General features: G+C 40.8%; 1 protein-coding gene across 2 annotated transcripts in view; it reads left to right on the forward strand.

Annotated features, from left to right (window-relative positions):
• LOC126298660 (homeobox protein aristaless-like) overlaps positions 1 to 13,096 on the forward strand; it is a 105,580-nt gene that overhangs the window by 51,126 nt on the left and 41,358 nt on the right. For both annotated transcript variants that reach the window (XM_049990083.1, XM_049990084.1), the window contains exon 2: positions 1,669 to 1,810. In XM_049990083.1, coding sequence (XP_049846040.1) covers positions 1,669 to 1,810 — 142 coding nt within the window. The remainder of the gene's footprint in view (positions 1 to 1,668; positions 1,811 to 13,096) is intronic.

Raw genomic sequence — 13,096 nt, forward strand, 5'->3', positions numbered from 1 at the left:
CAAGATGTCTTGTCCCCCCCCCCCCCCCCCCCTCTGAACACTAGTGTACTTGACGCCATTCTGGGTGCAAAACCATTGAAAATTAGCAGAAGCAAACAGAAATCCAGTATCGGTGGCCAGAATTTGTTGGGGTCCTTCAATAGAAACAACAATGGCCAGAGACTTATTAGTATTCTCCACTACAGCCTGTTGCATTTTAAACTCATATTTGAAATGAGAAAATGTGTGGACACAAGGTTCACATACACCCAATTGCATTAATAGATAGGCATAAATCATGGCTAGTAGGCTTGGGGCAGTGCAGGTTGCTGCATCTGGCAAGTTTGGCATTGGTGAGCCATATTCAAAATCCTGATCAACCTGTGTTCACACATGACACAGATCCTGGAATCATGGTTGCTTGGTGAAGAAACCAATGACAAAACTGCTCCTGATGTGGAATATCTGTCACTAATAAGCCCTGCACACGCTGTAAGTGATAAGGGTTGTAACAGTTGTCGTGGAAAATGTTCCACACGGTCATCTGGCTTGCCTTGTGCTGGTGGTCCAACTACCTGGTACTGACATGGCGATCACCTTTCACAGTGTTAATCACATTTTCCTCCAAGTCTGGTGTCTGAACACTTCAGGTATGTCCTTCATGATTTCCTGCTTCCTGAAATGACCATGTCTCAGAAAAATGCCGAAAGACTGTTGCAAACACTGAATTTTGTGGTTGTTGTTGGCAGGAATAGGTCTCCTTACACAATCTTTCTGTCCTCCACCTGTTGCCATTTACCTTTCTGTAAGTAAACACCATGTCGGCAAGCTCTGGATTTGAATGTGGACCCATTGTGTAAAATTCTGTATCACGTCCACTACAAGGTGAGTCAGGGAGAGAAGAGAATCAGAGACAACATTACCAATTACTATGGCATGAGAGGGCACACAGGCATGATGTATGAGGAACAGTACCAGCTTCTAGGAGGAAACCATGCATACTGTAACTGTGGCTGCATGGTACAGAGCCTGTTAGACCACAGTCTCTGTAACTAAGTATGATTGAATAAATGGTCTCTAGCATGGAAACCATGCATTTCTGGACATAAGTTCATCAGATCTTTTTTGTTTCTTTTCCTCTCATCAGTCAATCCCTAGAGGTTGTACATGGTGAAAAAAAATTACCCTGTATAACACCATGTTAAGTTACAAATGTTGTGGAAAAGATACTGGAGCAATGTGTATAAATCCAACTGAAACAAGAGGACATACAATTTTCTCTGAATATTGCCGAGGAGTAATATGAAAAATTCTGTAGAGTGCTGCTATGATTCCTTTAATGCCAAGAAAACACTGGCACTATGGATATGTGTTTAAATAATATTAGAAGGATATTCAGAACTATATTATCAACTCTAGGAAGTATGAAACATGAAACATGATGTATCTTATTGCACTGAAAGTAAGAAGTTAAATAATTAATAAGGCACATTCTTTAAAATCCACTTCATATTGAAGACAAGAAAAAGACAAGAAAAAGTGAGGTCCATTTCAAAATATCATATTGGCGTTCCAAAAACTGATTTAACAAAAAATTTCATACATGACTAAATTTTAAGAAAATTTTCACTGTGGAGTAGTCTAATTCAGATTACTGACTCACTTATTCTTTGTGCACTTGTATTTCAGCTTACACAGATTCTCTCTTGGGATCATCATCAAGCTCATTAGGGGCTCCCAGTGCAAGTGGTTCATCTGCTGGTCTCTCATCAGTTTCCACAGAAACTACAGGACCAATTAGGCCTGTAAAACGAAAGCAGCGTCGGTACAGGTAAGTCCCATTATTGCTACATGCCGATATTACTATAAGATGGTAATTAAATCTGAAGACTAAGTATCTTTCATATATGAATAACAGTTCCTTAACCACTGAGCCATTTTGCTCAGTCATTGATATAGATATGCAGCCATGACAATCTTTAGAGTATAGTTGTAACAAACAATAATTAACTAGATGTAATTTATATTATGTATAAGGGGAATTTGGCTGCCTCTGTTTATATTTTCTTTGGACCAGGATTCAGAATTGTTATGACTTGAAAAAAAATTCTTCTATTCCACCTGCAACTGTAAGATTTTGGTTTATGTTCTATACTATTCTACTGTTTAATCATCAAAATATGCAATGCCAAATAGTGTCATAGCAGTCTCTTCCACATGTTGTACATAAATCGAGGCTATATACAAGATTTATACACAACCTGGCAGGAGACCAGCTTGAAAACATTTGATGATTATCAGTCAATAATATGTTAAATAGTAAAAGGCTGAAACTATGAAATGATACAGAAAACAAACTAAGCACTGGCTGTTGCAGGTAGTATAGAATCATTTTAAAATAGAGAGTCTGATTATATTTAAAATGGCTATAAATTAGAATCTCAAATAACAGGCAAGAAATATATCCCTTTGAAGGGGATAAAATGGAATTTTTTTGGCTATTAGACATATCTTATTTTAAAATTAAAAATTATGTGAGAGGACTGATTACTGTTAAATAATATTCTATATCAAAAGGAAATTGTTAAATTCATAGACAAAGAATCAAACAGGCAGTAATTAACTTCTGAAAATTCAGTCCCCAGTAGTGTTGCCACAAATAATTTACATAGTTCTTCCATTCTTGATAGTATTTTACATAGTTCTTCCATTCCCTCAGATGATCTCTGTGTTACCCTCTGTCAGCAGGTGTTGGCACTTCGGCATCACCACTGGTCTTCCAATCATGAGAACTAGCTCTGGTGAATTAAACCTCTCCCAGTGGCTTGGCCAACCTCTCGGCCCTCTCACTGTGAGATCATTTTAGCTAGGTTGTATACTGGAAGCTGTCTTGTTAGCCATTGCTATTTGTTAAGTGCTGACTCCCCACCACTTTGCACTCATTTTCCTCAGCTCTTGATGGTTCAGCATTACCTGATAAAATGCCTTTTTTTTAACCACTTATGTTCTCATTTATGTTTGCCTTCTGAGTTATCGGCCTTTGCAGTGAACGACACATGGGCTGTTGACCACATTTTACTTTTTATCCATTGCAGAAATATGGTGAAGGACATTTAATCTTTAGTTCAGGTCCTCTGTTGCCTCTATGGAGTATTTTATGGACATTTCTCCAAGTCCATGTTTTTAGCTGTCTTTCCTTCCACCACTTGGACTTAACATGTAGTTGTTTTTAACTCTTTCTGTCTTCATGTTCTGTGGTTCTGACAAGAGCACATTATGACCCAAGTTGTTTTTGTGCCCTAAGACACAGCAAACAAACAGCCCAGGTTGAGGATGAGCAATGAGGAAGGGAGTGGATGCCTGTCAGATGCATACTCTCATAGCTCAGAAACATATCATGCACAGCCAGGGATTATTACGATCAGCATGCAGTCGGTGTTTACTGGATGATGTCAGAGGTGGTGCACAGCTATTAAGGTGGCAGGTCATTCCCTCCAGTATGTCTGGTGCACCGCCTGGTGGCAGACAAATATCTCAGCATGGGTTGAGCTGAGGTGCACCAGATGACACCATGGCCTCCAGCAGTGGATTCTGCCTGCAGAATCAGGACTGGACAGCAGGGAGTCTGCTCACCCTTGGGATGGTGGAAAAGCAGTTGCGCCTTTCCAGACTGGTTGTGTAAGCCACCAGGAGGCCCAGTGGATGAAAGGCACTGAGTTTGTCACATCGGATTGGGCGCGAACAGTGGCACTGTGGCTAACAGCAGCCAAGTGCCGATGGTGGGATTTACAGTTCCATACGAGCTGACTGCTAGGTGAGTAGATGGCAGACTGACATCCTCATAGCTAGGTGTCAGTTGACTGAGCACATCTGAGAATATATGAGAATGAGGTTCTGATATGAGGGATTTTATTTGTGAGTGCTTATTTGCCAGTACCCCTCCAACATCAGCACATCCAGCCCAGGAAAGGTGCCAGGGCATAGCAGCTGAGCATTGCCATTGAGGCAATGACTTCCTTTATTCAGCTCTTCTTATTTAGTCAGCTCTTGAAACAACCTAGCCAGAGCTGTAATATTGCAAAAACTACCTCTTCAGAGATGCTGGTTAACTTCTTCTGCTTTGTCAGCTTCCTAAATGAGCAGTCTTACACTCTACATCACATTGCATGGTCACCACAATGATGGTACTGCTTCCCCTATGACATTGTTTTGCTTCATTGGTGCCAGATGCTTTGGTGTCACAGACTAGGGCATTGCTCAACTCTCTTCTTTTCCATGGCAACTTGTGTTACCAGAGAAGATGTCTTAATTTTTACCTGGCTTCACCAAGTAGATTATTTTTTGATCCAACAATAAACAATGTGACATAATTAAATACACTTACATCTAAGAGCACATCAGACCTATCGGACTGTCATTCCTCTGAAGACAGAGCACAATTTGCATCTCCCCTGCAGTACATAGTGATATCTGACTACCCCATTTTATGGTGAGTGCTCGCTTCCTGAACAGACTTGCTTTGGAACTTGCTCAGAATCTGAGTACTGGACATTCACAAGAGAGACAGTTCACTTGTGTCCTTTTATGTATTTTTATGGCTTAAAAACCGTCACCTATATGTGAAATACCAAGTGCTCATACCAATATCAGCTAGTAGTTCTACATGAGTAGTTTCTTACAAGGGAAAAAAGTCTTTTTGTAGTTTTTCATGCAGCTATTCTTTGATGTTGCTCATTAATATCCATAAGCTAAGAAATTAATAGAATTAATTAAAAACGAGATTGGGACTTGGTGACACTATGTGGACTAAATTGTAGCAAGATGAAATAATGGAAACTTCAGGTTGAAATGTCATCTGTGTAAGGAGAAGATAGACTGCTACTTACCGTAAAAATAGCATGTTAATTTGCAGACAGGCACAATTTTAATAACGTAAGTGGCATGCAGTACAAGATGAATTTGAGTGCCTGAAACAGATTGCGTGTGGAGAGATTTTTATTACTGTGGTTCTGACTGCATGTTTTGTGCATTTAGCACATAATATTCAAGTCACGGGTAATGAGGAAGGTGTAGCAAACACATTTGAATGACTTTGGTAGATAAAAGGCTTGCTACAGGCAACATGAGATCAGCTTGGAGTTGGATGTCACATCTTTCATCAAGCTGTGTTTAGTATGCAACAGTGATTCAAATTCCCTACACAGTCCAAATATTGATAGGGAGAATACAGCAAAGATACTAAGGCTACATATTCCTATTGCATCATGCTCACATGCAAATTTCTGCCACCACTTCCAAAATTTCGCACCAAGCCAGTTGCTGCTGAGAAAATACAAGTAAATATTGCAGCCCAGCTCTTGTTAGTGAGCCTCTTGCTAGTCTTTAAAGCTTTTAGTTATGCACCATTGAACAGTAGAGATTTTACCTTGTCTGTATTATATTTGTGATTTGGATTGCTCCCTGTACTGTTGTATATGCTTAAGATGACTTTGCTGCATTCTGGACTTGTTTTTGATTAGCCATTTACTTTGTGAACTCTGCCATCATTGACGTCTGGCACCACCTGCTGTTCCACCAGACTGTGTACTACCACCAGTGTGAGTGACCATACACTGCATTCTACCTATGCAGAATAGGATAAAAAAGTGGCAACAAGTACTTTCTCACTGTGTAACTACCCCTGTGAGGCACGAATACCAAGTTCCTAAAGTTGTGACAACAGCAGTTGCATCTGCAGCAACAACAACTGCAGCAACAGCAACAGCTGGAAAAACAGTGGGAATGCCAGCAGCAGCAACAAATGCAGCAATAGCACCAGCATGAACAGCAGTGGGACTTTCAGCTGCAACATCACAACTTGTTGTTACAATTTCTGTAAAACCAAGAACAGTGTAAAGCTGTAGTTTCCTCATCCCATTCCCTTCCTTCATTGAAGCAGATGACAGTTGGGAGGTCCATTTACATAAGTTTGTTCTTCACTGCAAGACAAGTCGAATAACTGACCCAGAACAGCAGTATGCCCTATTACAGTCTTCCATTAATAAACTGCATGAAGTGGTGCAAAAACTACACTCACTCTCAAACCCCAGTAGTTTAAGCTTTTGTGTTGTTTGTAGTTTCCTGCCTGCCCATTACAGCCAGCAAACCCACATATGTGCAATTTTAGCCAGTCTGTTTATCAATGTAATCAGATATATGCAGCATGGGCAACTGACTTGCAAGGATTGGCTCATTAATTCATGACATTATTATACATTTTTTTCCTGATAAAAATTAATATAAATGCTTTACAGTCCCCTGTTCCATCCTAAGTGATGTGCTAAACTTGTGAGGGCTCATGACTTAACTGAATCAGCAAAAGCTATGTTTCACAATTCTTCTGGTGTGGACATTGTTAGTAGTATTAGTTGCCATTGTGCTCAACAATCAACTGATGACTTCCAATCAACATCATCACCTGATTTACTGAGCACCTGTTTGCCCAGTAGTCCAGCAACATGGAATTCTGTAGTTAGTGCAAATTCAGATTTGGTCCACTAATCATCAATCACTGCCCTTTCCATGACATCACCAGTTTTGCATGTCGCAAATTAAGGCATCTAGTGAATGTCTACCTTGGCCATCAGTGTGCCATTCACTACCTTGCCAGTGCCAGATGCAGAGGCTCATGTTGCAACTAGACATTAATAGAGTGATGGTGCATTTCCAGCTGGAAACAGGCATGGCTGTTTCTCTAATTAACAAGGACATGTACTGATGCACTGGCTCCCTGCAGTTGATGACCTTACAGCACCTACTGGTGACGTACATTGGCCAGTCATCCCATTGCAGGGTTAGATTGTAGTCCAAGCTAAGTATAAAAATTAAGCCCAGCAATTAACCACGTTAGTAGTCAACTCTTTAATGATAACTAACATTTTTGGCTTAGACCCTTCTATGCGTTTTGGTTTTTAGATTCAGGACCAGATGAATTTAGTCTCAACTGCAATACCATTCACAGAACTTGACACATTATGTGTGCAGTTGAAGCAACTGTTTGAAGCTACATTAGATTGTGCAACAGGGTTCCAAGGTCACATACCCATAAAGCAATTGGTAGTGCCTAAGTTTTGTAGAGCTTGTCCATTACCTTTCGCCATGTGTGAGCAGTTTAGCAGGTTAGCAGGTTAAAGCAGAACTAGATAGGTTGGAAAGTGTGGGGGGTGGGGTGGCGGAGGTGGGGGGTTGGGGAGGGGGTTATACCAACAGTATCATCTAGACAGTCAGCTACACGTAAGGTTGTAGTTAAGAAACCATGTGGCTCACTTAGCATTTGTGGTGATTTTAGGTCTATAATTAATGCTCAGGAAAATGTCAATCTGTATCCAGTCCCTAGGCTGGAGAAATTGTTGGAAAAATTGACTGAGTGGCACTATTTTTCAAACATGGATCTCACTTATGCCTACTTTCAGCTGCCTGTATATGATCTGATGAAGCAGTTTCTAGGGATTAATACTCCATTTGGCATGCATCGTTATAATACATTGCCATTTAGGGTTAAAAGCACTTGCACAATATTTCAGATATAATCTGAGCAACCCATCCAACGTATCCCCAGCAGTGTTAATTATTTTGAGGAGTTTATAATTACTGGAGTCAGGTGGAAGCAGCACCTGCACAACATGCCAATGTTGTCTGAATGACTCCAGACCCATGGTCTGTGCTTGTGTCTCAACAAATTTAGTTTGTTTAAGCTAAGTGTCAAGTTCCGGGTGGTTATAATTAAACTACAACTTTTCACCAAGGTTCAGTATGGGCTGTAATAATCATATGACAGTGAAACTTGATAGGTGCAATAACATGTTAATGTGGAAATGAATTTTACTGAAAGAAATTGGTTCCAATTTTGACCACCAGGTACAAAACTGAGGCTGTGAATGTGAGAAATGTGTATAGAAATGTTTCCATGTGTACTGGCTTAGGAATGGGATGTGGGCAGAAAAGATAAAACAAATGAGAAAAGCATAATGCTGATTTTATTATTACCTGACACTTACACAATTTGTCCAGTATGAGCACTGGAGATGTCTAAAAGATGCTGCAGTTGTGAAAGGAGGTGATCAACAGTTGCTTGCAGCAGTTCCAGTGGAATCTGAGCAACATGTTACTGTCTACTGTCCTTCAGATCAGATAGAGACTGAATGTGCCCCAGTAAACACATTCTTTTAGATATTCCCAGATCCAAAAGTCACATGGATTTGGATCAGGTGATCTTGCAGGCCATGCATTTGGCAAACCTCTGGAGATAACACATTTCTGGAAGATTGCGTTAAACAGATCTTTCACTGGGCAAGTGCAATGAGGTGTTGTCCCATCTTGCATGAAAATTTTGGTTTCCACACAGCTGCACTCTTCCACATCAGGAACCACATGCTGTACTAGGAGGTCTTGATAACATGCAGAGGTCACACAGTACACCTGACAGTTCCTCTTGGTTTATTCTCTTCAAAGAAGACTGGACCAAGAATAAAGGTGCTTCTGAATCCACACCACACAGTGACATATGGTGAGTGCATTGGCTCTTTGAGCACAGCACGTGGTTTAACAATACCCCAAATTTGGCAGTTCTGTATATTCACTGAACCATGTAATGTAAAATGTGCCTTGGCACTCCACATAATATTGCCCAGCCACTTTGATCCATGCCAGAAACTGAAGAGAAAATTCAGAACTTTGCTGCAGATCATGTCTCAGTTGCTGCACTGTCTGGATCTTGTGTGGATAGCAGTGTAAAATAGACCACAAAACTTTTCATTCTGTTGATCATGGAATGGACAATTTTTGTGACACTGCATGAGCACTAGCACTAGTTGGGGCAGATGCTGCATGGTCAGTTAGAGCAACAGAAACTTCATCACTAATTTACACCAGGATAGGATGTCTTCCTGTTCTAGGTACCTCACCAAGCTCGCCTGTGTTTTAGAATTTCATTATCATCTTCTTTAAACCATTTAATGACATTGGGCCTCCACTCTGACCATTCATTTGGTGATACATAATTGCTGCTACTCACAGCTAACAGTTTCACTAACATTGCATGGCCTCTCTTTTCAATAGCCATACTGTTCACCCATGTTATGGCTTGTCAGATGACAATGTGTATATCATATCATCATACAAACTGTGTACATGGCCAGGTCTGCTGCTAGTGGTCACAACTGGAGCTAATTTTTTTCCATCATAAATTAGTTATGTATTAAATCATTAGCACATCTACCAAGTTTCACTGCCATATGATAATTACAGCCCACACTGGATCTCCATGAGTTGCTAAATTTTAATTGTAACCACCGAATTCCTTAGACATATATTAAGTAAAGAACAGCTCACACCTACACGGGATTATCACTAACATACCACATCTTAAGAAACCCAAAGAACTCCCATCAATCTTCACCAAAGTCAGAGATTATGTGAAGTTTATTCTCAATCTGGCCCAGATTTCCCACTTATCAAAAGGTATTAAATTTTTGTGGTCAGAAATGTGCCAGATGGCTTTCTTGCAACATAACAAGTGCCCTTCACCAGCCCCTTGTTTAGCAACATTCCATCTCATCAAACCTTTAATGCTTGCTTATGATGCATCAAATTGTGGCATTGCTGCCATTCTGTCTCAGAAATATGTGAATGACATGGAACAGTCCACTCTATTTTTCATCTGAAACATTAAATGCACCACAGAGGAATTATTTGCAAACTAAGAAAGGGGCATTGACAATCATTTCTGGCATCAGGAAGCTTCACATGTATTTCTATTGTACTAAGTTCCAACTGAGTTTAAACTGCAGGAGCGTCTATAGAAAGGTTCCAGAACTGCTCTCATTAATAAAAAGTCACAATGCCCATATAGTTCTAGGGACAGAAAGTTGGCTGAAACCAGACGTAAACAGTAAAGAAATCCTAAACTCAGATTGGAATGTATACTGCAGAGACAGACTGGACAGTGAAGGGGGAGGCGTTTTTATAGCGATAAGAAGTGCAATAGTATCGAAAGAAATTGACGGAGATCCGAAATGTGAAATGATTTGGGTGAAGGTCACGGTTAAAGCAGGCTCAGACATGGTAATTGGATGTCTCTATAGGCCCCCAGGCTCAGCAGCTGTTGTGGCTGAGCACCTGAAGAATAATTTGGAAAATATTTTGAGCAGATTTCCCCACCATGTTATATTTCTGGGTGGACATTTTAATTTGCCGGATATAGACTGGGAGACTCAAACGTTCATAATGGGTGGCAGGGACAAAGAATCCGGTGAAATTTTTTTAAGTGCTTTATCTGAAAACTACCTTGAGCAATTAAACAGAGAACCGACTCATGGCGATAACACATTAGACCTTCTGGTGACAAACAGACCCGAACTATTTGAAACAGTTAATGCAGAACAGGGAATCAGTGATCATAAAGCGATTACTGCATAGATGATTTCAGCCGTAAATAGAAATATTAAAAAGGTACGAAGATTTTTCTGTTTAGCAAAAGTGACAAAAAGCAGATCACAGAGTACCTGACAGCTCAACACAAAAGTTTTGTCTCAAGTACAGATAGTGTTGAGGATCAGTAGACAAAGTTCAAAACCATCGTACAATATGTGTTACATGAGTATGTGCCAAGCAAGATTGTAAGAGATGGAAAAGAGCCACCGTGGTACAACAACCAAGCTAGGAAACTGCTGTGGAAGCAAAGGGAACTTCACAGCAAACATAAACATAGCCAAAGCCTTGCAGCCAAACAAAAATTAAGCGAAGCGAAATGTAGTGTGAGGAGGGCTATGCGAGAGGCGTTCAATGAATTCGAAAGTGAAGTTCTATGTACTGACTTGGCAGAAAATCCTAAGAAATTTTGGTCTTATGGATCAAAACAAAATGTCCAGACACTCTATGACCAAAATGGTACTGAAACAGAGGATGACAGACTAAAGGCCGAAACACTAAATGTCTTTTTCCAAAGCTGTTTCACAGAGGAAGTCTGCACTGTAGTTCCTTATCTAGATTGTCGCGCAGTTGACAAAATGGTAGATATCGAAATAGACGACAGAGGGATAGAGAAAGAATTAAAATCGCTCAAAAGAGGAAAGGCCGCTGGACCTGATGGGATACCAGTTCGATTTTACACAGAGTAAGCAGAGGAACTTGGCCCCCCTTCTTGCAGCGGTGTACCTTAGGTCTCTAGAAGAGCGTAGCGTTCCAAAGGATTGGAAAAGGGCACATGTCATCCCCGTTTTCAAGAAGGGATGTCGAACAGATGTGCAGAACTATAAACCTATATCTCTAACGTCGATCAGTTGTAGAATTTTGGAGCATGTATTATGTTCGAGTATAATGACTTTTCAGGAGAGTAGAAATCTACTCTGTAGGAATCAGCATGGGTTTCGAAAAAGATGGTCCTGTGAAACCCAGCTCACGCTATTCGTCCACAAGACTCAGAGGGCCATAGACATGGGTTCCCTAGTAGATGTCGTGTTTCTTGACTTCCACAAGGTGTTCGATACAGTTCCCCACAGTTGTTTAATGAACAAAGTAAGAGAATATGGACTATCAGACCAATTGTGTGATGGGATTGAGGAGTTCCTAGATAACAGAACACAGCATGTCATTCTCAATGGAGAGAAGTCTTCCGAAGTAAGATTGATTTCAGGTGTGCCGCAGGGGAGTGTCATAGGACCGTTGCTATTCACAATATACATAAATGACCTGGTGGATGACATTGGAAGTTCACTGAGGCTTTTTGCAGATAATGCTGTGGTGTATCGAGAGGTTGTAACAATGGAAAATTGTACTGAAATGCAGGAGGATCTGCAGCGAATTGACTCATGGTGCAGGGAATGGCAATTGAATATCAATGTAGACAAGTTTAATGTGCTGTGAATACATAGAAAGATAGATTCTTTATCATTTAGCTACAAAATAGCAGGTCAGCAACTGGAAGCAATTAATTCCATAAATTATCTGGGAGTACGCATTAGGAGTGATTTAAAGTGGAATGATCATATAAAGTTGATCGTTGGTAAAGCAGATGCCAGACTAAGATTCATTGGAAGAATACTAAGGAAATGCAATCCGAAAACAAAGGAAGTAGGTTACAGCACACTTTTTCACCCACTGCTTGAATACTGCTCAGCAGTGTGGGATCCGTACCAGATATGGTTGATAGAAGAGATAGAGAAGATCCAACGGAGAGCAGCGCGCTTCATTACAGGATCATTTAGTAATCGTGAAAGTGTTACAGAGATGATAGATAAACTCCAGTGGAAGACTCTGCAGGAGAGATGCTCAGTAGCTCGGTACGGGCTTTTGTTAAAGTTTCGAGAATATACCTTCACCGAAGACTCAAGCAGTATATTGCTCCCTCCTATGTATATCTCGCGAAGAGACCATGAGGATAAAATCAGAGAGATTAGAGCCCACACAGAAGCATACCAACAATCCTTCTTTCCACGAACAATATGAGACTGGAATAGAAGGGAGAACCAATAGAGGTACTCAGGGTACCCTCCACCACACACCGTCAGGCTGGCTTGCGGAGTATGGATGTAGATGTAGATGTAAATGATCACTCGAAATTTCCTGAGAAGGCAGAGAGAGGCTGCAATAGTCAGTGCTGTTCCTAGTAACTGTACCTATGAGATCCCTTATCAGCCCACCATGCAGCACTCAAATGCTGACACATTTTCCCACTTGCCAATGCAGATTTTGACAGGCATGAAGTGCTATGATTTGCCTTAGGTACAAATCAGAGAAACACCAATGACAAATTCTTCACTATGGTGTGGGAAGTAGCACCAGAAATGGGCCACTATCCACCACTCTACTCAGTGTTGTCTGCTCTATGTCAATGTTGGCTGGAGCACCTACCCAAGGGCAACACCTAAAAAGGCCGACCTATGTTTCTTTACATAACCTCACTGAGGGTGTCATTTAGTTCAGTACAGACAATTCTGAATGCCAGATGGTAGTACATCCCACACTCCACCCCTGTGTACCTGAGCTCCTACACAATGCCCACTGGGGAATGTGCAGGACAAAGGCTGTAGAGCTGCACCATGTGTATTGGTTTGGTGTTGATGTCACAAGAGAACACACC

Source organism: Schistocerca gregaria, chromosome X (genome assembly GCF_023897955.1).
Source record: "Schistocerca gregaria isolate iqSchGreg1 chromosome X, iqSchGreg1.2, whole genome shotgun sequence".
NCBI lineage: Eukaryota > Metazoa > Arthropoda > Insecta > Orthoptera > Acrididae > Schistocerca > Schistocerca gregaria.